Source organism: Colletotrichum higginsianum (assembly GCF_001672515.1).
Source record: "Colletotrichum higginsianum IMI 349063 chromosome 7 map unlocalized unitig_7, whole genome shotgun sequence".
NCBI classification, from domain to species: Eukaryota; Fungi; Ascomycota; class Sordariomycetes; order Glomerellales; family Glomerellaceae; genus Colletotrichum; species Colletotrichum higginsianum.
Window position 1 is genome coordinate 2497578 of NW_017263917.1, and position 22045 is coordinate 2519622.

Sequence of the window (22045 nt, forward strand, 5' to 3'; positions counted from 1 at the left end):
TAATAGTATTTTCTTTTTTAAACAAGACATGTGTGTATTTTCCCTCAAGCCTTGTAGAACTCCTCGCCCTCGGCGACGTCCACCTTCTCTCTAGCAACCCTGTCGACGGCTGCCTTGGGGTCTTCATCGCCGTCGAGATGGTCGACCCATGACGTCGCGAAGGCGTCGTTCTCGGCGATGAGGGCGGCGACCTCGGCGACGGATTCTCTGCTCGACGAGCCCTTGACGCCCTTTGTCCTGCCGAACTCGACGTTGCCGGCGGGCGCCTCGGTCAGCGCGCCCGGACGCAGGCTGACGCCGGAGAAATCAGCGCGCTTCTTAGACTCCTGCCAGAGGACCTCGTCGGCGGCAACCTTGGCCTGGAAGTAGTTGGCAAGCTTCTTGTTGCCCTCCTGGGCGTCCTGCCAGGCCTGATCAGACCACCAGGTGGGCTTGGTCCGTCGGGAGCTGAGGTAGGAGACGAGGATGAACTTCTTGATCGAGGGGGTCGCGACGGCGGCCTTGACGAAGTAGATGGCGGCGTCGCGATCGATGGCGAACGTCTGGGAAGAGGTGTCAATCAATCTGAATAGATAGCTCCTAACGGATATGGGATTTCATGTTTCGGACTCACTCTCTCGGGGTTTCCCTTTCCACCGGCACCTATGACGAGTCTGTCAGCATCCACTCCATCTGCCAAGCTTGGAAGATCGTCCGTTCCAAGCTTCATGACTCGCGCGAGTGAGAGGAAGGGGAGGACCCGGAGGGATCAAAGATGACGATGACGGAATGCAACGGCAAAAAAGCAACTGCAAGAACAAACAAGTATCGCGACTCACCTGCGCTCCAGACGATGGTGTCGGGCTTCACCTCGTCGAGGATGGCCTGGGCCTTGGCCTGGTCGGAGACGTCCTCGATGCTGCGGACGAGCACGTTGAGCTTGCCGGCCTGACCGGCGCCGAGCTTCTCGATGGCGGGGACCTGCTCCTGGGCGCGGATGACGCTCGTGACGGTCCACGACTTCTTGAGGAGGAGCGGGGTGAGGAACTGCGAGACCTTGCCGTGGCCGCCGAGGATGAGGACGTGTCTGCTCATGGTGGATGTATGTGTGTGTGTGGATGTGTGTGTGTGTGTGTGTGCGTGTGTGTTTGAGAGTAGTGATGCTGTAGATGTTCTCACGGGTGTGGTAGGTAGGAGGCTGCTTTCTTGAGATTCCGAATTCCTCAATCCCCCAAACGGCGTGGCGGACGGCCGACTCAAATAGTTTCGGAGAACCGATCACACCACACGGCTTTGGAATTTACAAACCTGCTTCCCCGCCGCTCGGCGGGCCCCCCTTCCCTCCCTCGCCCCCGCTCGTCGGGACGGCGTTAAAGACGGTTAGAATGGGGTTCAAATCGAAAGTGTGTTAGGGAACACGGGCTGTCCGATGTCCCGATGTGGATTCACCCGTCCTCTGCCCCGCGAACGACGAATGTTCGGGGTCCCGATCACGTCAGCGCAGCGTCAATGACGTCGCTCCCGCGAGTCTATTTCGCTGTAAGTGGGGCAAGCCCCTTCCTAAACGCCGATAAACCACCTTGGGAGCTGGAGGGGGCACTCGCTCAACTGAATCTTGAGTGGGTTTTCCTTTGTTTGTCGTGTACCAATTACTCATCCCGCCCCGTCGTCAGTTCTTGTCAATATGTCGTGCCCTTTTAGTTTTTTTTTACTTTACTTTTGTTTTATTTTATTTAACTGGAGATGCGATACCTTGGCTGCTGACGTTCGAATGCCTGCGTGGCCGCTGTCGGTGACAGAACGCCCTATCGTGCGCGGTAGATTCTTGAACTCACCTTAAGTGCCAAGTCCAAATGACAATCTTTGCCTCAACTTCTCTTGTAGCATGGCCTTGATCGGACAGCAGCCTCTTAGAGACTTGATGCGGTGTGCTCTATGTTCCATACGTAAGATAGAGAGAAAAAGAACCCGCATCATTGTAGTGCAGCCCCACCTACCGGCATCCTACCTAATGTTTAGCGCCTTCTCACAGTATGTGTATGTTGCTACGTAGGGCTGAGGGGAAACACCCGTGTTCACTATACTGCGTAATATCGTCCAGCCTGGCACAGCCTGAGCCGGTGGAAACATCAGCTAGACAACAGCCAGACCACAACCAACACCGAGAGAGAGCCATATCGACTGGATATTCTCAATGCAGCAAATGTGAAATGTGATGTTTCTTGGGAGAAGGTGGAAACTCGGGATCCGGTGGGGGACGGGAATGAGAGGGGACGGCAGCGGCAGCCCGCCAACACCGACCGCCTCATGACCCCCGGCGACGGTTCATGCAGGGGTGGCTGTTGGCCTGTTGGTCGGCAGCACGGATACCCGACCTGCAAACGTTGCCCAGCCCCACCGGGCCTTTGCCTTCCAACACAACAACCAGGTCTGCGATTCCGGATACTGCTGTTCCAGCGAAACTTCGATGTTAGCGACGGGTTTCAAAAGTTGGTGGTGAGCGTGCCGAGACCCGTCCTTTCGACATAAGCGGCGCAGTGGCCAAGGCCTAAACCTGTCCCATTTGGTCGGCGGATCTTGGGGCTTGAGTGTCATCGAGAGGCTTTGATTGTTGCTTCTTTATCGGTACCAACTGTTCGTCAGTGTGATTTGATTGTGAGTCGGAAGGAAGGTAATTACTTGTAAGTGGATACAGGTAGGCTGCAATTGAAAATGTCCACAGTGTCATTGGTTCCTCGGGTCCGTCATCGGCATTTGAGTTGCGGAGCACGTGCCGCTGATCAAGTCCCAGGGAAAAAAAGATGTTTGATATTGGGAACTTTTTATGCTATTGTCCCAAAGACAGTTCCTAAGACATGGCGATGGCGCACAGAGCAGCATGTGATTCTCCGTTCTCTTTGATTGTCTAGAGACTAACTCTCGCAGGTCGCGACCGCCCCGTGGGCTCGATCGCTCAGCCGGGCATGCAGTCGCATCCCGATATGGAGTCAACGCCTCCCACGCACGTCATTCTACCAGCCCCCATACCGCCGGTTGATGGCGACCTCCGACCGACGATCGTTCTCGCTTTCCCGAGTTACACAGTCCTCTCTCACGGATGCCCCGGCCGAGAAGAAGACACCGCAGACGTTGACGGAAAAGATTGTGCAGCGCCATGCTGTCGGTCTTCCGGAGGGAAAGGTCGTTCGGAGCGGCGACTACGTACAGATCGAGCCCTCCCGTTGCATGTCTCACGACAACACCTGGCCTATCGCCAAGAAATTCATGTCAATGGGCGCTACTCGTATCAAGGACCCGTCGCAGCTGGTTTTCGCTCTCGATCACGACGTACAGAACAAGAGCGAGTCCAACCTGAAGAAGTATGAGCAGGCACGTAGTCCATGCTCAACAGCCACCCAGACCTCACGTTACCTAACACTCTGCACAGATTGAGGCATTCGCGAAAGCGCACGGCGTTCCTTTCTTCCCCGCCGGCTACTCGATCGGTCACCAAGTCATGGTAAACATGTTCCCTACGGTTCGAACGGCGGATCGTTCTGCTAATACATCATCAGGTCGAAGAGCTCTTTGTCTGGCCAGGCAAGATGTGCGTGGCTTCAGATTCCCACAGCAATACCTACGGTGCGCTCGCGAATCTCGGCCTCGCTGTTGTTAGAGCAGACGCAGCAGGAATCTGGGTTACCGGAAAGAGCTGGTTTCAGGTCCCTCCCGTTGCGAAGGTAACCTTTACCGGGACATTGCCTTCAGGTGTCACTGGAAAAGACGTCATCGTGGCGTTGTGTGGGTTATTCAAGAGCGATGTCCTGAACCACGCGGTTGAGTTTACCGGCTCCGAGGAGACAATGGCCAGTCTCTCGATTGACAATAGATTGACCATCAGCAACATGTCCACCGAATGGTCTGCCTTGGCAGCGATGGTAAGGCTTCCCAGGAAGGAAAAAGCCCCTCTCGAATTGAAGCATGGGCTTACCCGACATTCAAACAGTTCCCTATGGACCAGACTCTAAAGCGCTGGCTACGGTACAAGGCCACAGAGGCAGCCATGTTTCCGGACCGGACAACCAAAGAGCGGGTTACGCATGAAAAGATTGACGAGCTTTACGCCAACCCTGTTCAGCCTGACCCCGGAGCTCACTACGCCAAGCAACTCTACCTCAACCTCTCGACTCTTTCGCCTTACATTTCGGGTCCTAACTCTGTCAAAATCTCAACGCCACTGAGCGACCTTGCCCCCGAGAAAATCAAGGTGGACAAGGCATACATTGTGTCTTGTACCAATTCCCGCGCCTCCGATCTCGCTGCAGCTGCCAAGGTCTTCCAAGACGCGGCGAAGGCCAATGGTGGCAAGATCCCTAAGATTGCCGAGGGCGTCAAGCTTTATGTTGCAGCAGCTTCGACTCGCGAGCAGGAGATTGCAGAAGACGAAGGTAGCTGGCAGACTCTACTTGAGGCTGGGAGCATCCCGCTCCCGGCTTCCTGCGGACCCTGCATTGGACTGGGGACCGGCCTGTTGGAGGACGGCGAAGTGGGAATATCGGCCTCAAACCGGAACTTCAAGGGGCGTATGGGGTCTCGCAATGCTCTTGCCTATCTTGCCAGCCCCGAGGTCGTGGCTGCTAGCGCGCTCAGCGGCGTCATCTCGGGCACGGGTGTGTATGAGGTCCCGGAAAACTACGCTGGCGTGGAGTTTGGTTACGGCACTGGTGCACCAGCGACCACGGAAAGCCAGCTCGGCAATGTCTTGGAACAACTCGAATCTCTCATCGACCGGGCCGAGTCTTCCGTAGGCAACAGCGACGCAGAGACTACCACTACTCAGATCCTTCCAGGCTTTCCTGAGAAGATTAGCGGCGAGATCGTATTCTGCGATGCTGACAACCTCGACACCGACAACATTTACCCAGGGAAGTCTGCCACAAGCTCGGGAGAAGGTTCGCTGCTAACTAGCAAGGTACAGGAAAGTACACATACCAGGACGACATTACGACAGAGGGTATGGCCAACGTCTGCATGTCGAACTATGATCCGAATTTCAAAGTCATCACCAAACCCAACGATATCCTCGTCTCTGGATTCAACTTTGGCTGTGGATCCTCGAGAGAGCAAGCCGCGACCTCGATCCTGGCCAAGCAGATCCCGCTCGTTGTGGCAGGTAGCTTTGGAAGCATCTTCTCCCGCAACAGCGTCAACAACGCGCTGCTGGGCTTGGAGGTCCCCCGTCTCATTGAGCGCCTACGCGCCACTTTTGGCTCGGACAAAGTGCTCACACGTCGAACTCAGTGGACACTGACGTGGGATGTGGCGCGGAGCGTCGTCCAGGTGCAAGAGGGCGAGGGTGGGGATTGCTGGGAAGAAAAGGTTGGCGAGTTCCCAGCAAACCTGCAGGAGATTGTTGCAAAGGGCGGCTTGACCAAGTGGATTCAGAATGAAATCGAAAAGGCAGAGGCGTAGATCCTTGTTGGAAAAAAGGTAAACAGCTCAGTCTTCCTAGACGGCCTTGGACAAAGCCCGCCTGGCAGCCGTTCCGGTATGACTTGTAGGACGGGCTGCGCGACGGCCGACCCGTGAGACACAGCAGGGCCACTCACCTACACGGTCAAATTAGGGCAGGGCAGCGGGCAGCGGACAGCAAAGAAAGGAACAAGCAGTAAAAGTAAAGGCAGGTAATCAAGTTTTCGAATTAGAGGATAGAAGCACGCAAAGGCTCTTGGAGATAGAACAAACTGGGGCGGCTCTGGCTAGGATAGAAGAAACCTTCAGATATCTGTACTATCTTATCTTTTACCCTCAGAATACAATGGCTTCTTCGAGCGCGTGTATTATACTGTCGTAGAGTTTGTCTACAGCTTCAGACGAGCCGTCGCTCCCCGTCCAAATCACACCGTCCCGTAGGGGAAACAAAATTTGGCGTAGGCTTTCGGCGAGCGGCTTAAGGGAACGGAACTCGGATGTGAATTCCTCCAAGATACTTTGAAAGTTATCCTGACCCATGTCAAGAGACTTCCGTACCGCCAACTCTTCCCAGTCGCCGTTGCTCCACTGTCGGAGCTTGCTTGTGGCTGGGGGATTCTCCCCGTGGTTCGTTATAATTGCCCACAGGAAAACGTAAAGAAAGGACTCCAAGTCGTGCCGGTAAGTATGGTATTCACCCTTCAAAACGCCGATAGCCATGAATGGTCTGGTGCCGGTAATTCCGAGCTCTGTTCCTGATTCTTCGGCGAGCTCTACTGCGGAATCGAGGTCTATCAAAATCCCCTGGGGCTTTCCTTCATCTTGGCCATCCAGAATGATCATGTTGCCCGGAGAAACATCTTGGTGGAGAATTTTGGCGTCACAAAAGAGTGATCGGTGACACTTGATAGCATCACGGAATACTCGAAGCAACTCTGCATTAGACTGAAAGGTGCAAAGGGATCGGCCGACGGGAGAAGTGACGATGCAGGAAAGGATGCGATTTTGAAAGAAATGGTCGGTTTCTTCTGTACAGTCGACGAGTCCGTTGGCGCTGCAAGCACCATGCCGTCGTTGCTCATCCACGCTTGAATGTCTCCCGGGTGAGTGTGCCCTAACAAACTTTCTGTGTGTCCCCCATCGGAGACTTCGACGCAGGTTTGCCGTACTCTCGAGTTCCTTGTAGTAGTCCAGGGAGATGGCGCCCCAGACGCGTCTCTCCTGGACCAGTTTCAGAAGCTCGTCCTCCGGACGCTGTCTGGCCCAACGCCATTTGAACTTCAAGACGTAATCCCATCGATTCGAATCAGGCATTCTAGCCCGGTAGCAAGTTGTTCCTGTGCCAACAACGCTTTCCCGCGACGCAATTGGTTGGCCTTCGAGGTAGAGCTTTCCCAGGGAGGGCATCGCCTCGCTATCAAGGACAATGTAGCTGCCGCCCTCATCCGCCTCAATGAGGTCACTTTTCCCCAGGTCCTGGTCTGTCATCCACTGATAGCTGACAAGAATGGAGAAAAATTGGATGAAGTCTTCCTGAACATCGAACACATCGCTACAATATAAGCCGGATCGATCAAAGGCCCAGAGTTCGATCAGTGAACCGCGGATGTAGAAGCCGTGTAAGAATAGCCGTGTAGGCTGACTGGCGAAGACCTGCTGTGCGGACTGGCAGAGGCGTAAAAGGCCATCTTGATAACAAACGCAACTATGGCGGTAAAACTGGCCAACAACCTGAACTTGGTCCCATTTTGTCGGTACGTTGGCGGCCGGGGAGGTGGGCATGGTCAAGAGGAGACGTGCACTCTGGTGCTCGGGGGCTATTTCGCCGCTCGAAATGTGCCAGGAGCCTCGGGCGCCGTCAAGCTCCCGCGACGCATGGTTGGAAAACCATTGTAAAAAACTGTCGGGCGATGGGGCGGTCGATGGGATTGCGCAGCGGCCACCAACTCCTACTCCGGCTGTCTGGATTTCCAATGAAGCATCTTGGCGCGCGTACTGAAAGCTGCCAAAGTATTTCTTGATAAATCCGCTCATGGGGCCATGCATGCGGCCGTCGATGTTTTCAAGGAGTTCTTGGTCGTCCATTGCGGAGGCCGGTGGAGCTGGCGGATGATCTACCGCCGGGTGATTCTCCATGGTCAGGAGTGCGAATGGTAGGTGGACGGTTGAGCATGAGAACTTCCAGGTACACGCTCGAGTTGCGACCTCACGTGCTGCCTCGGAAGTTGTTGTAATCAATAAGACCAAATTCATTCCAGCGAGGGGAAGGCGCAACTTGGAAATGATTCGGCAATGCAGACTGCCTGCCCATCACAAATCAGTCATGTATAAGGCGAGGAGGCGGCTATGGCCACTGAACAGCCAAGGAAGGTGGGGGCGGGGTGGGGTATCGAAATGGCAACAGCGGTTAAACCATCGCCTTTCTTGTTCTTACCCCTGCAAACAGCAACCTGTAAATCGATGAGGAAGATCAGCAGCAACGAATCGATGGTGCCCGTCTCCAACGATTCGGTAACCCAGTTGGTGCACCTGTCGGTCATGTCAAATATCACAAGGCAGCTAAGTCTTGTTGGATTCTGTTGCCAGGCCGGTCCGCCCGCGGTCAGGCAATAAAGCCACTTCCCCCAATCAACGAGTTTCCACCCCGCCCTGCTACCAACTTCCAACTGACTGAGAGGTAAGGGGTAACCAAATAGGACAGGTCGCTGTCCGTCACCTTGCATCGGCCCCTGTTGTCACAGCGCCAAACCAATCACCCTGTGTGATTCAAGGATGTAAACGCCACCCGCCATACATGAAAAACAAAGCATTGCATCTCGACTAACTAGGAATCTACTTCGGATTCGGCTGCTTCAGACTCGGTACATAAAGACGGGAAAGTTGCTCTACATTGTCGTTTCAATTCGATTGATGTCCCACAAAGTTTCCTTACTCTCTTGAATTGTCGGTTTTTGACCCCCTAACAGTTCTTCCCCCAGAGCTTGTCTTCTATCATCAAAATGAGCTCCCTCATCGATACCTTTGTGCCTTCCAGCACTTACAACACCTTGCCCTTGATTAGCCAAGTCGCCGGTGCACCCACGGATCACTCCCAAGATCTTCAAGACCTCCGCGAGTTGCTGAACAAGCATAACGTCCCCGAGGGCGTCAGCGTTCGCCTGATCCACAAGCACTTTGACACCACCGAGGGCGAAGTCATGGTTTTTGACAAGATTCCAGTCCCAGGACATGGGTTCGTTCAGATCATGAAGCCCATAGTGCCTCCAAACGGCAACCAACTTCGAGGCATCCATTATTTTGTCGATGACAATGGGTCTCTTCAGGCCTACGAGTATGGCAACCACGATGCACCCGACATGAGTGGTCTACAGTCGTTCTTTGCCGAGTTCTGTAGTCTCGTTTCTGAGCGAGGTCTGCAGCGCAAATTCGGGCTCAAGCTTCAACGCGAGGATGATACGGACCAGAAAGGATGGACCGAGTACGAACTACACTCGAAGCGCGGCACAATCATGTTCCCGGACGGCATGCCCATGCCTGACGGGGAGAGTGACTACAGTGTCACCACAGAGTGGAAAGCGATCTTTAATGAACTCCCGAGAACTTGCAAGCATACTACGACCTGTAGGCACGGGCGGACGACGTGCAAACACTGCAAGCATTGCAATAACCATCCCGACGAGAGTGATATCAACTCTGGTAATGAGATCGGTTTCTGCTTGGGTGGACAGAAAATTCCGCCAGGAACTCTGGTCCATGATATTGTCGATCAAATTATCGCTGTATTTTAGCTAGGAGAAAGAAACCTCAACGAGTTCGATCGCCGGGGGCCGGTCGTCTTTGCGGGTTGCTGGTTGCGGGTTCCGACACGGGGTTCATGCAAGTTTCCGAAGTGAGATCGTTTGACAGGTGAACCGGGATCGGTGTCCGTATGCGGCAGACGAAGCAGTACAGGTAGCTTTAGAGGGAGGGGTGTCCGGCCTTTCTCTGGAATGAAAAGGTCAATGTTCAGGTTCACAGGTCCCTAGCTCATTGTCCGATAGACGAGGGAATGCGGACGCCAATGGTTCTTCCGAGGGCCAAAGAACCGGCCGACTATGATGTATTCGGCAACATTGGTGGGAGTTGAGGGATGAACCTTGGAAGGGGGGACGCTTTTGGTCGAAAGGGCGGGAGAGACGTGGGACGACGTAGGAGTCGATGGTTTCATTGGTCTGAAGAATATCAAGTCAAACGTTCCACGTCTGGAACGGTCTGGCAGCAACCCTGCGAGGGGGGGGAACCGCGAAACCAACGAGTACAGGTATAAGTTTACCCATACACTCTAGCATGTGTGCAGTGTACCTTGCTTGTTCCACGGCGATGGGACAACGGAGCCGCGCTTGAGCCTCCAAGTGGCGTGCAGGGATCAAGACCATTGTGAGACGGGCCGCGGCCCCTGTAGATCCCTGCGATGCCTCCTCTGGCCACTTGTGTGCCCTATTGTCCCTCTCTTGGTGCGTCCCTCTCCTGCTGTTGTGTGGGCGTTGTCCCAGCTCTGCGTCACGTCAGCCCAAACTGTCCCCTTGTGCCCTTCCCTTCCCTTCCCCTCCCCGGTAAGGTTTTTTTTGCAGCATGTGGGCAAAGAGATCTTGAAGCACCGAGGGAGTACGAGAGCGAGAGAGGGCGAGCATGTACATCGTACCAGCATGCACCTCAGGCGATTGCCCGAAGATGGGAGGTCCTGGAGAGGGATGAGGGGGTACGTGGCCACAGATTGTTTAAAGATGTGACCCGTCCTCGTTTTCACTGGCATTGGCACACGGGAGAGCCGCCACTCTTTATTCCGGGACCGACATTGTGTGATGTTTATTACTTGTTTAATCTGTATTGTTTGAACCAGACCCGACTTTGACAGCTCCTCCGGCTTGGCGGACGAAGACAGGTGAAAAGATTCTCGAGCCGCTGGAACGACTTACACCGGAACGGCTTTCACTGCGGTAACCCGGCCATCTCCATCAATATCAACCCTCGCCAACGTATTCGATACATGCTGGTCGATCTCATGTCCATTACTACCCGTCACTTGAGCTCGACTCTTCTCAACCGGCGAGTCTATGTCCAGAGGACGTCTCTCTGATCCGGCTTCGTTACACAACGAACATACGACTGAGATACCCCCCCACGTACGACGACACGACACCAACGGCCGGCCGCACACACAACTATCTGCTAAATATCATTCCACGGAAATCGATCGCCAGGCGCGTCCAACTACGAAAATACTACGCCATGGCCGGCCTTCAACCCGGGGCTGGCACCCCTCTCAGCGCCTCTAGCAGCGCGCCTCTCTTGGGTCGAACGGGGGCTGGGACGGGGACACCAAACACACTCAGCGGAGCGACGGGAGCACAGTCGACAGGTCCGAGACGGGCGGCACCAACCGGCTCATTACTGCCATTATCATCATCATCGTCTGCGCCGCCCGCGAGGCAAAACACGCCGACAGCCTCACCAAGACCGACGCCATCACCACCACAACCACCCGTGCCCTTGAGCTCCGGCCGCCCTCTCACCACGTTCGTCATCTCATCGGTAACAAACGCGACATCAACACCACTACCAGATGCGCCAGCACTACCGCCCTCGGCAACTTCCCTTCCGGTGGTGCTACCCAGCTCCCCACCGGCCGTTCTGACGCCGTCACCAACGCCGTCCTTCATCCCGCCACCGCCGCCGGTCATACCGGAAAGCAGCTTGCCACCGACGACGCCGACGCCGACGCCAACGCCGACGCCTTTACCCGGCGGCATCGCCTCGCCGAGCCAGGCCGAGACCTCGGGCGGCGGCAACGGCGTCAAGCTGATGCCCGCGCTGCCCATCGCGCTGGGCTCCGTCGGCGGCGTGCTCATCTTTGGGCTCATCATCGGCATGCTGTACCGCAAGGGCCGATGGCCGTTCCACAGGCGGCGCCACTTTGCGGAGATTGACGAGCTCGAGGTTGAGAGGCAGCAGGAGCTCGAGAGGCAGAACAAGATGAAGTGGGATCCCCGGGTCACGAGGGCGTACCGGACGCAGGACGCGGGCGTCAACTTCTGACCGGGGAGGGGGGGGGGATAGGGAAAAGGAAATCTAGATAAAAATGAACAAAAGCGATGAACATGAATAAATCAAAGAACGAATTGATAATCCGATATCTACATCGCTGACATGATTTGCCATCCACTTGACGCCGCTGTGTTCCTTACTATCGCGAACTGGTACAAAGGGCTTCTCATCACGGCTAACACACCCATACCCAGGCCCATACTCAGGGCCCGGATCCGTTGCCGTCGAATCTCTTTCTTCCCCAAGCAGCGGCATCAAGTCGAAATGCCGGTTCGGTCCCGGGCGGTACAAACTCCACAACACTTACCGTTCAGAAACCTAGGGGACCAGTTTGAGTTTTTGGGAAACCCTCAGGAACTGACGAGTCGTCTGAAAGTTCCCAAGACTAAAATGAATGCGTCCGCCCCCTTCCGCACCATCGGATTCCCACTGGCCCTTGCGTGACTTCACGTCTAAAGAAAAGAGCCTCTTCCGCATCAGGTAACTTCGTTCTGGAACGGCTGGCCAGGAGTCCAGACTCGAGCTGATGGGGCGTGGGAGGCCTCCGCCTGGCCCGTTCGTGGAAGAGAAGACACGACACGGAGGGATGACTAGCACACGTGTACGGAGTCAAAACCGAACCCAGAACCTAGACCCCTTCGTTGCGGCAAGGCTGTGACGCTGGAAGAGAAGTTCTTGCGTGGATGAACAACTTGAGGGGGGTGGAATAAGAACTGCGATTTTGTAATTCCCGCCAACGACAGACACGTACCCTCTTGCCGCTGTATCCTCCTCGACAACTAGCAGCTTTTCTAGAGAAGGCGAAAGAGTGAGGTCAGCGTGTTACAACTAGACATCGGATAGTCGTGGATAGAGTTGCGAGACCGATGAACCCGGAACGACGTCCTCTTGGCGAAAGCAGTCGCATTACCATCAAGGGTGTCCCCAGCGAACCATCCGCCCTCCCCCCCCGAATCGCAGCCCGTGTTTGCGACCCAGTCTCTCGGGTTTCCACAGCAAGCCAGGGCCCAGCGAACGGGTGGTTTTAGTCACGACAGGAGCTCGTCGACGCCCGCGAACTGCCGCGGGCATGATTCAAACGGTTTACGATCCCTGGGGGCGAGCGTCTACTTGGTGAGGTTGGGTTGGGTTGGGTTCACGGGGCGCATCGCGCGGATCGTCGGTTGATGCCGTGGGGGGCCGGTGACCACGAACCGCAGCATTTGTTGTGATACAGCAACGTGTCCGCGGTCGATCCAAGGGGTCAGTTGTTGTCGACGTGATGGGTCGTGTGCGGATACTTCACCAGACTTACATACGGAGAGTTGGAACCTTGGCCAAGGGCGTGCTATGGGCACGCAGGCGGAGCTCTTCACGGCCAGACCAAGGAAATCCTGTCACTGCTGCCTCAGATTCGTGAGAAGAGATCATCCCCTAAATGACAGAGAGATCCAATTCGACCCCTGTCATCAGCCGTCCGGAGACATTATCCACGTTTGAGCCAAGAAGAGCACCGGCGCAACATGTCTTAGCTATGGTGATGTATCATGCCTGAACAACCGAGTAAATGGTGCTGAGTGCTTTTCAAGTTGTGAAATAGAAGTATATGTGTGACCTTAGCTGTATGAATTCCAATGTTTTAAGTTACACAGCAAGAACTCTAGCAGTATCTTTCTTAAATACTCTGCAACATCATTCTTGTTAGGGTGATTTGGCCACAACGTCGAGATTGTAGGGAATGATAGAAACCGTTGAGTGTCGCAAGCCGATATCGTTGAACCGTTATGGACACTAGCCGTGATAATTACTCCTTCATCTTCGCTGATCAGAGACGCGCCTAAGCCCTTTGCTGTCTCCACGATGGGCTTGTGGAAGGATGTAAAGAGTGGCCTAAAGATCAGAAGCATCGTAGGAAGCTATGCCAGCATCAAATAACCTGACTAAAGCAGTCTTGAATGCACAGTGATGTGTGTGACTCAGACGCCTCCATGTATCCAAGAGCGGCCAACGGCACCAATGTTGACGGCATCTCAGGTCCGCCGTCCTCACAGCTTCGTGCTTTGCGGCAAATAACATCACCGGGTCCCAACCATCGCCGTCCAAGGCCACTGCATGCCGTTCCCGTGTTTGATTACGTTTGCCGATGCTTCGTCCGTCACACTCTCCACAGAGTTCGCGCTCAAAGGACGTACTGGCCGACTGACGAGACAGCTTTATCCCGATGCCGATCCCCGTCTTCAAGCTCTTACACCACTTTGGCTCCAAAGGGCCCGGAAATTCAACGCGAGACTCGTCTTCCGGCAGCGCTTCTGCCTCACAACCGGCCTGACACTCCAGGAGTCAGGCGTTGCGGTCTGTTCCCTCGTGAACGCCCTCGGCCGCATCGCCGTCGTCTCCGTCATGTATCTCATGCACAACGTCGACTCAGTAAAGGCGTAACGTCTGCTTCCACGTCGCCTTCTACTTCACCGTTGAGTTCGCGGCGGTGTACTCGCCGGCCTACGATGTTGTGGAAGGCGAGGCGCTGTGGTTCCGTGGCGCGCTGACCTTTCTGCACTGCGAGCTCACGCTAATGTGCTGCGCCGTCTCACTGCCCTGTGGAAATCACGATGTGTTCGTCCGCGCGCTTGGGTGTTCGAGCGTCGATTCGATGACCCTGCTCTCGTCGGGCGTGGGGTTGACGAGGAGTAGCATTGCGGGTGGGAGAATCACAATCCTAGACGGAGTTGGGTGGTGGGCTGCAGTCATATAAGGAGATTGCAAGGTGTGCGAAAAGGGAAGGCCTTTGATGAAGCATGATAAAATTCATGTACACGCGCCGCCTCATCAAAGGTTCGTTTTTCGAACTGTGACATCAATCACGCGACGCTATGGAAGAGTTGGATACGGCGATTGAGAGGCATGTACTAAAGTTACGAAACCGCCGGGAGGAATAGTCGTGATAATCGTCAAAGAAGAGACCTCGTCTGTGCCCGTCATCACGCGTCCACAAATTCGAATCTGACCAGGATGGAGCACTTGGTCTCTCTTCCCTTCAGATCCAGCATGCGGATGAAGACCCAGCCGGGAATGGTGTAGAGTAGCCGCACCGCCCCGACAGCCAGGATGGGGTTTTTCGAAAAGCTGTCGTCGCTCTTGACGAGCATCCGCAGGAAGACCATCTCGTTGTCCTGGTACTCCCACTCCAGCACCTCGTTCCACAAGGGGTCGGTGGGCGGGGGGTTCTCGCCCTTGTGGAGGAAGCCGGTGAGCTTATGCTGCTTGTATCCGGCCGTCTTCCTCTTAGGGGGGTTGATCGCCAGGTCGTGGGGGTGGACGAGCGTGCAGGTGAGGTAAGGCCTGATGGTCTCGTCATCGTCGCGGCCGGAGGGTATGGGAACGTCCGTCGCGCCGCCGACGTGGAGCCGCAGCTTCTTCTTGGTGCCGTTGCCGAGCCTGCCCGAGCCGCCGGCCCGGAGCTCGGCGGGCTTGAGGACGTAACCTTCGGAGCCGCTGAACAGGGCTTCGTTGATCTGCATCGAAGCGCCAAAGGTTTGCCAGTTGAGGGCGCAGATTTGGGCGCCCACGCCCCAAAAAGGGACGGGATGCAGGTTCTTGGACGAGATGCGGGTGCCCTTGGGGAAGACACGCATGAGGTGGTGGGCGTTGTGGCGGGAGATCTTGTGGGTAGCCTCGGGCAGATGGGAGGCCAGGCCGGACTCGGAAACATTGATCAGGTGGTGGTGAGGTGCGTCCTGTAGAACTTCTTCATACCAAGAGTTGTTGACGGGTTTGACGGACTGAGCGTAGACGCCGAGCTCTTCCAGCTCCGGGATGATGAGGGAAGGAGGGATTTCCTTCTTTTTGGCCTTGTAATCGTGGCGGGCCTTTTTCTCCTCTTCGTCGTCACTGTCGCTTGAGCTCGAGCTGCTGTCGTCGGGCTCGCCGGGGAAGTGGTACTCGACGATGACGACAATTTTGCTGCCCAGCTCTTCCAGGCGGACGTGGTCGCCCTGGCCGTCTTGCTCGGCATGGCCCTTTTCTCGCACGCTTCGACTAAGAAGGCGGTCCCCGAAGACGCCTCTCATGATCTGGACCAGGCGTAGCTGGCCTTCGGGGTCGCAGTGGTTTTCCAGGGACAGCAGGATGGGTGCGGCGGGCTCGGGTGCCTTGGCTTCTTGGTCGACGACGTCGCGGATGGTCTCACAGACGGTCCGGAAGGGGATGTTGGAGACCAAGGTGTAGCCGTGGGTGACCTTGGGCTCGTCTTTGTTGTCGGGGTTGTCCCAGGCGTCGATCTCGACACAGCGCGCGCCGGCATGTAACGTCTCGCTGTAGGCCTCTGCCGAGGAGTCTCCAAAGAGCTGATGGGCCAAGAGGTAGGTGTTGTGGCTGGAGCTGATGAAGTACTCGGGAAGCGGGTGAGACCTGTCTAAGAGCTCGCGCGGCACGCTGATGTGAGGCTTGTCGACGAGGGCCTGCAGCGCCGGGCTGGGGTGATCCGAGTTGAGATTTGCGTCGCTGGACGAGATGATCCCTTGGTCGACGAGAAAGGAGCGGAGGGCACGACTCACGCGCAGGCGGTGCTTCAGTTCCGAGTCACGGGCGGCGTGGCCACCGCCGGCAAGGGTGGTGTTGTCGGTCGCATCGCCGAGCTCCTCATCGTCCTCGGGGGCCGACTTGGAGAAAGGGTTCAGATTGGCGAACTTTGACGTGAGAGAAGCCATTGTTGGGGGCGCGACGTCTGTCAGTAATCAATCGTTTGTTGGTCGTCGTCTATCGTGTTACTTCTCTCAGCCAATGTATGTTGCGGTGCAGCTGGCCTCTGAGAACGGATGAAGGGGAGTTAGATGCGAAGAATGCGGAGGTGAGACGGACGCAAACAGGAGTTCGTCAGAAGAGCGAGACAGACACACATAGGTATGGGGAGGAGGATGACGGCACTAGGGAGAAGAGGGAGGGAAAAAAGAGGGAAAATGGGAACAAAAGAGGACGGCGTAGAGCTTGGCTGATGTGCGCCGCGTAAGGTCGCAATTGCCGTGGTGCCGGTACTGGTGCAGGTGCAGGTTCAGGTGCTCCTTCTGCTGTAGCTGAGCTGCTGTCGTTTGCACCAATACCTACCTAGTAGGTAGTGAGGGGGAGGGGTTAAGATGTGGAGTGCATCAGATTAGATAGAACATCGAATTTGATAAGCACAGAGCTCGCTAAGCTTCGGCCAATTAGGTTCCCATGAGATAGCCCCTTTTGGTTAGAGGGAATATATGTCTTACATAAGACAACGCAGCTAGGAATCCTTTCTTCTCCGCTGCTCTCCGCCTCTTTCTCATCTCAGGCAAGCAGAATGTTCGTTCGTCTCAACTCGGCCAAGGAACACACCATCTAACACCGAATGCAGCCGTATCTTGGACACGCAAATGGACTCTTGAGCCCCGTCTACAGCTTCAATAGGAGCCTACTCATGTTGGAAACCTTGAAGCGAAAAGTGCAGGAAGCGCAACCCCCGAGTTGACATTCCCACAAAGCGCTTGTATGTTTCGTCAACAAGCTTTCGGTCACCAACCATGCACCAGTCTCTTGCCAACACATAGCGTGCCCCGTGAGGCCCAATCAGCTCGCATTCCGGCATTTCTCGAGGTTGGGCATGCGGCAGCGTCGTCGTCAGCTTCCAGGTTTCGACTGTGATCCCCATGGTCCCCAAGTCAACCCCAAGTCCCCCGACGAACGGCAACTCCACTTCGGCGACTTACTTACCGGCTGGGCTTCTTGGAACGGAACGCCTTCCGGGAAATATTCCCATTTCAGCCTTGTGGGCCCTGTTTCGCCGCCAGCTGCACATGTGCCGTCCTCCTTCTGCCCCAGATCCTTGACATTCACGAACCACAACAGAAACGGATGTTCTCGTCACTCAATAACCTCTGCCATCTGGCGTGGGTTAACTGCTGTGTGCAGTTTCTTGTCGCGCAGAAATGACCTGACGAGACTGAATCCCGTTTCTTTCCGACTGCTTCAGGTACTTGATCGTTTTGTGAGTTTCGAGAACGGCCGCTTGGAACCCCCAGCGAACACTACCATGTCCCGGGGTCGGCCGCTTCGTTCAACCATCCGCTACCGACCAAGGCAAGCTCAGGCTTTTGCACCACCACGACCAACACTTTTGCCTTTGCCTCTGACGCGAAAAGGTTTGTACAAGTAGCCCACTGTCGGTTCCGACCAACCGCACGCGGGTATCTCCGTTTTAAGCATTTCGCTCTGGCGCATCAGTGCACCTAGGACATGGAGAGAGGACAAATAGCTGACAGCCGGCGGCGTTTGGACTGCTTCAACCTTGTCTTCCCTTCTTTTTCCGCCAAACGAATCCTGCGCCCGTAAGACAGATCCATTCACGTCGTCTCTGTCGCTCTCCGGCCTCATTGGTGAGAGCAAAACATGCACCCTGGTACTGGGTAGGGTGGGACGATATCCCATTCGCCAACAGGTGCATTCCAGCGGCTCGGAATGTTTGGGCCAGACGACGTGCACATGGCAATGTTTGGGTGGCAAGACATTATTAGACATTTGGGCATCCGACATCCATACCTTCAAATGGATGAGCAACAGCCAACGGCGAGTGCAGGAGAGTTGGCCGCTCGCTGCACGGAGCACAAGCAAACACCCCACTGAGCAATCAATCAGCATGGCGGCATCGAAGTGCGGGCGTTGCGTTTGTATGGACGCGTCCCGAGAGCTCCCTCCCTGTCACCAGTGTCATCATCATCATCAGCCCGCCCTCCTGGTGCTCAAAGGCACACGAGCACAGAGGACCCGATCCGGCCGACCAGACAGCAACACACACACTCCATCTGCGCGACCAGGACCTGGCCGCGGAAATTGGCATCTGGATGGACGTGGACGTGGACGTGGACGTGAACGGGCAAAGACACGGGGCGACTGCGCCCTCGTGCAATGCTGGTACTCAATACGCCGCGTGCGGAGTCAACCATCCATCCCATCCCATCCCATGTTATAATGCAGGCTGCCGGACTGCCAGCGGCCTCCTGCAGTGGGTGGTGCTGCGAATGGGTCGTCAGGGTGTGTCTCCCAGGGTGTCTCCTAGGGTGTCTCGGCCTGCCCCTCCCCGGGCGGCGAAAGGCCTTCTCGAGCCTATGGCGTGCTCGTGTCTGAGGGAATAAGCTTCTTATGAGGGCTGGGCCATGACGTCGAGAACCTGCAGCAGCAGCGGTGTTTTCCTTGAAGGTGGTGTAGAGCATGTAGAGCTTGTGGTTGCCCGGCGTGGCTCAGTGCCGCTGGTCGCTGGCGCTTGGGGCACGTTGAGGGTGCCCTGGAATGCCCCGGAAGGGGTGTGGAAAGGCTCGATCTAGTCGCTCCCCAGTAGCTCCCCGCTGCTACCACAACCATCGGCCCTTGTGATTGTCCAAGGGTCTTCCGACCCCGGTAAGAGGTCTCAGTTCGTCCTCTATCTTTCACCTTCCCACCTCCCACTTCACTTCACACTCAACACACTCCTCTTCTTCTATATGTGAAGCCACTTGGACGCCCACAATCCGCTGTTTTTCCTATGATTTTGTTTGTTGGTCAGCTTGGTTCACCGACATCGAGATAGGTAGGCATCGACCTCGCGACCCTGTGCCACACGCGTGATCGGGCAAGATACACACCACCGCGATGATGGGCAATCCGGGCATTGTGTTCATCTTGGTAAGTAGCCCAATCGAGCGAGATATCGACCAAGGCGAGAACGAGACAACTCATCGTCCCCGTGTTGAATCCCTTCGATGAACACCTCGTTAATTCACCATGCGTGTGTATTGCAGATCACCCTCGGGCTCTTGACGACGGCCATGTAAGTCCCCATGCCAAGCATCGCCGAGATCTTCACCAGCATAACCAACTAACCCATCTCGCAGCATCGTCCATGTCTCGAGCACCAACCTCTTCCTCCCGACCGCTCCCTTCCTGTCTATTCTTCCCATCCTGCTGCCCATCATCGGCACCATCAACGCCTTCTACTACCCGCGTCTGCTCTTCAACGCGAGCCGTTCCACGGCCCGCGCCGAGCAGCTCTTCCCCACAATCATCCAGACTCTGCAGGGCATCCTAACCACCGCCATCGCCGTCCTCCTGTTGCAGTCCGCCCTGCCCGGAGATGACTTGAACTGCGCTCTATCCACCCGCTGGCAGCGCATGTTTTCCGCCAAGGACGAGTCCTCCATTCGAAGCATCCAGGATAGCCTCGACTGCTGCGGCCTGAACAGCGTCAAGGACCGCGGCTGGCCGTTCGCCGGCAATGTCCGATGCGCTGAAAGGTTCAGTCGCGACACGCCCTGCGTTGGCCCGTGGCGTGAGGCGACCGTGAGGAACTCGGCCATCGATCTTGGCATCGTCCTGGCCGTCGGTGTCTTGCAGGTATGTTTTCGCCCCCATGTACAAATGACCATGGTAGCCCACCCTGGTATTTCCCGAGACTCAAAGCCAACCGCGTCCAATTTAGGTCCTCACTTTGCTCTTCATGCAGAGCGCCAGCAACTGGAGGCACGCTTGGTGGGCACAAGGCTGGAGCCATCTATCCGAACGTCCCATCGAGGAGCGCGAGCGCATCCGACCTCTTCTCACCGCTGCTGCTGCTGCCGCCGTCGAAACAGCGCAGAACGACAGCGGTGATGAATCGGACGTGCCAGTCTCCTACCGCGACCTCAGTCCGCGCTACGGTACCACAGATGAGGGCTACCGGGGTCGACCTCGCGCCGCCTCTGGCCGCATCGAACCATCGTCTTTGAGGAATGTCTGGGGGGGCGACTAAGGGGGCCTTCTCGAGCCATGGGTGCGGCGACTACTTCAAATACACAAAGACACTACACCCATACATGACGACACGACTGAGAATGGAATTGAATTATCATTGCGAGCGAGAGTATGTATCCATCTGCTAACCGGGGGTTGATAAAATTGGCGTTGCTAAGGGGGGCGGCACACACACTACTTTTTAGTTTGTCTCGGGTCTAAAATACATATCAGATGCTTTGTGCCTTCTTTTTCTTTTCCCTGACTGTACATCTTATCTGTGATTTGGCACAAGTACAGCTTCATGCCCTCTCACTTTCAAATCCTTGACCACGGCGTTATAGATGATTAACCGTCGAACGGACCGGATAATCAGATCAGCTTGACATGTTTTATGCATGGACATATTATACGGGTACTATGGAAAAAAATAGACACAGTAGCGTTCCCACCCCATGAACTTATTCTTTCTCTCTTGTGTGCAAAGTATGACGAATGCCTTAAAAACCCCTTAGAGACGACTGGGAGTGTCATAACGACGGGTGGGTTTGCTGTGCTGGTATTGACGATGTGATATTGTATGCTATGTTTATGTAGGGCACATAGGGGACTGTCTGGATACCAAGTGTTTTATTAATCATGGGAATCAGTAACGAAGGCTTTGTAGTCTCATTATCAGAGAAGTTGTGTGACCCTGAAAATTCTAGTCGTTGACACCGCTACGCCTTAGTCTTACTGTATCCAACAAGTGGAAACCATATTTTCTAGCCACCCCGGACTTACGGCAAATGGGCCAATTGGGGTAAGCCTTTGGTCTAATCACGGTATGGTTGTTTACCAAGATGGAAGGGTAGATCTTGGCGCTAGAAGCCTGTCTTGGGGCTAGTGTTAACTTATATCCTCACTTCGCCGTCTCTGTCCCTCACCGTCTGGGTTGGCAACCACACTTGATAGCCTTCCTTGCTGACCGGAAGTTCTTCCGAGCGAGACAGCGCTTGAGGCGGTTACCTATCATACAGGCTACTCACTGTCGACCGAAATTGCGGGCAACGAAGAACACAGCGAGGCATTGGCATTGGCAACGGACGAGACTTGGGGATTTGACTTGGCTGGCCTCAAATCCTTTACGACTATAAACGATGGAGGGTATCCGATGTAGTACTGCACCCCAAGAAGACCACAAAGATGACCATCACTACTTCCCCGTCATACAAAAGGAACATATCAACAGCAACAGCTCTGCCACCCGATCAGTCATCGAACTGGCCCCCCATGTAAGACACCTCGAACCCGACATCCGAAGTGCTGGGGCCACCGTTCTTCTTGCCGTGGCCCCCCTTCCGGTGCTTGTTTTTCTTTGCAGACCTCGGCGGCGACCCGGAACGGGCGACGGTGCTCGATGCGTCGTGGTCGAGAGAGGATGGCGGGGCCGCCGGTCTGTAGAAGTGAAAGGCGTTTAGTGATGGTCCATGACAGGAATGGGGCAGATCAGAACATCAAAGCTTGTGATAGATACGCACGTCGGCTTCGTCTTCTTGCTCTGGGATGGCATGACGTTGTGAGCGGTGATACAGGCGGATATTGAGCGGGAACAGTCGAATGGGATGATCGAGAAAGTGTACGTGAGGGTAGACAACGGCAAGATTGTAAGTGAGTCCACAAGGCCAAGCCGAGTGAAGTTTAGACCGTCGGAATCTCAGGTTGAAGTTGCAGCAGAGAGGGGGGTAAGGGATGGCAGATCGGGTTGTTGGACACGACTCGTCTCACAGCAGAGTACTCGTAGGCGGAAAGACAG

At 55.4% G+C, this 22045-nt stretch overlaps 8 protein-coding genes across 8 annotated transcripts; 5 read left to right on the forward strand and 3 right to left on the reverse strand.

Moving 5' to 3' along the window:
* Nucleotides 1-44: 44 nt before the first annotated feature.
* Nucleotides 45-1074, reverse strand: CH63R_10445 (NAD dependent epimerase/dehydratase; the record flags this gene model as incomplete). The annotated part of the gene is made up of 3 exons (XM_018305419.1): nt 45-542; nt 614-642; nt 819-1074. The coding sequence occupies 3 exons, from the start codon at nt 1072-1074 to the stop codon at nt 45-47; spliced, it is 783 nt and encodes a 260-aa protein (XP_018154843.1).
* A 1941-nt stretch (nt 1075-3015) lies between these two features.
* On the forward strand, nt 3016-5269 carry CH63R_10446 (Homoaconitase, mitochondrial; the record flags this gene model as incomplete). The annotated part of the gene is made up of 4 exons (XM_018305420.1): nt 3016-3348; nt 3407-3478; nt 3534-3896; nt 3965-5269. The coding sequence occupies 4 exons, from the start codon at nt 3016-3018 to the stop codon at nt 5267-5269; spliced, it is 2073 nt and encodes a 690-aa protein (XP_018154844.1).
* A 3160-nt stretch (nt 5270-8429) lies between these two features.
* On the forward strand, nt 8430-9218 carry CH63R_10447 (uncharacterized protein; the record flags this gene model as incomplete). Its single annotated transcript, XM_018305421.1, has 1 exon — nt 8430-9218. One exon carries the CDS (start codon nt 8430-8432, stop codon nt 9216-9218), a length of 789 nt encoding a protein of 262 aa, XP_018154845.1.
* A 1480-nt stretch (nt 9219-10698) lies between these two features.
* CH63R_10448 (uncharacterized protein) lies at nt 10699-11505 on the forward strand (the record flags this gene model as incomplete). The annotated part of the gene is given in 3 exon segments (XM_018305422.1): nt 10699-10820; nt 10829-11001; nt 11033-11505. Coding segments are annotated over 3 exon segments (768 nt in total).
* A 2100-nt stretch (nt 11506-13605) lies between these two features.
* Nucleotides 13606-14245, forward strand: CH63R_10449 (uncharacterized protein; the record flags this gene model as incomplete). Its single annotated transcript, XM_018305423.1, has 2 exons — nt 13606-13895; nt 13927-14245. The coding sequence occupies 2 exons, from the start codon at nt 13606-13608 to the stop codon at nt 14243-14245; spliced, it is 609 nt and encodes a 202-aa protein (XP_018154847.1).
* Nucleotides 14246-14471: 226 nt separating this feature from the next.
* Nucleotides 14472-16199, reverse strand: CH63R_10450 (Phosphoinositide phospholipase C; the record flags this gene model as incomplete). The annotated part of the gene is made up of 1 exon (XM_018305424.1): nt 14472-16199. The coding sequence occupies one exon, from the start codon at nt 16197-16199 to the stop codon at nt 14472-14474; it is 1728 nt and encodes a 575-aa protein (XP_018154848.1).
* Nucleotides 16200-19134: 2935 nt separating this feature from the next.
* Nucleotides 19135-20269, forward strand: CH63R_10451 (Tetraspanin; the record flags this gene model as incomplete). Its single annotated transcript, XM_018305425.1, has 4 exons — nt 19135-19167; nt 19284-19312; nt 19377-19875; nt 19961-20269. 4 exons carry the CDS (start codon nt 19135-19137, stop codon nt 20267-20269), a joined length of 870 nt encoding a protein of 289 aa, XP_018154849.1.
* Nucleotides 20270-21500: 1231 nt separating this feature from the next.
* Nucleotides 21501-21802, reverse strand: CH63R_10452 (uncharacterized protein; the record flags this gene model as incomplete). The annotated part of the gene is made up of 2 exons (XM_018305426.1): nt 21501-21687; nt 21771-21802. 2 exons carry the CDS (start codon nt 21800-21802, stop codon nt 21501-21503), a joined length of 219 nt encoding a protein of 72 aa, XP_018154850.1.
* Between the last annotated feature and the right edge of the window lie 243 nt (nt 21803-22045).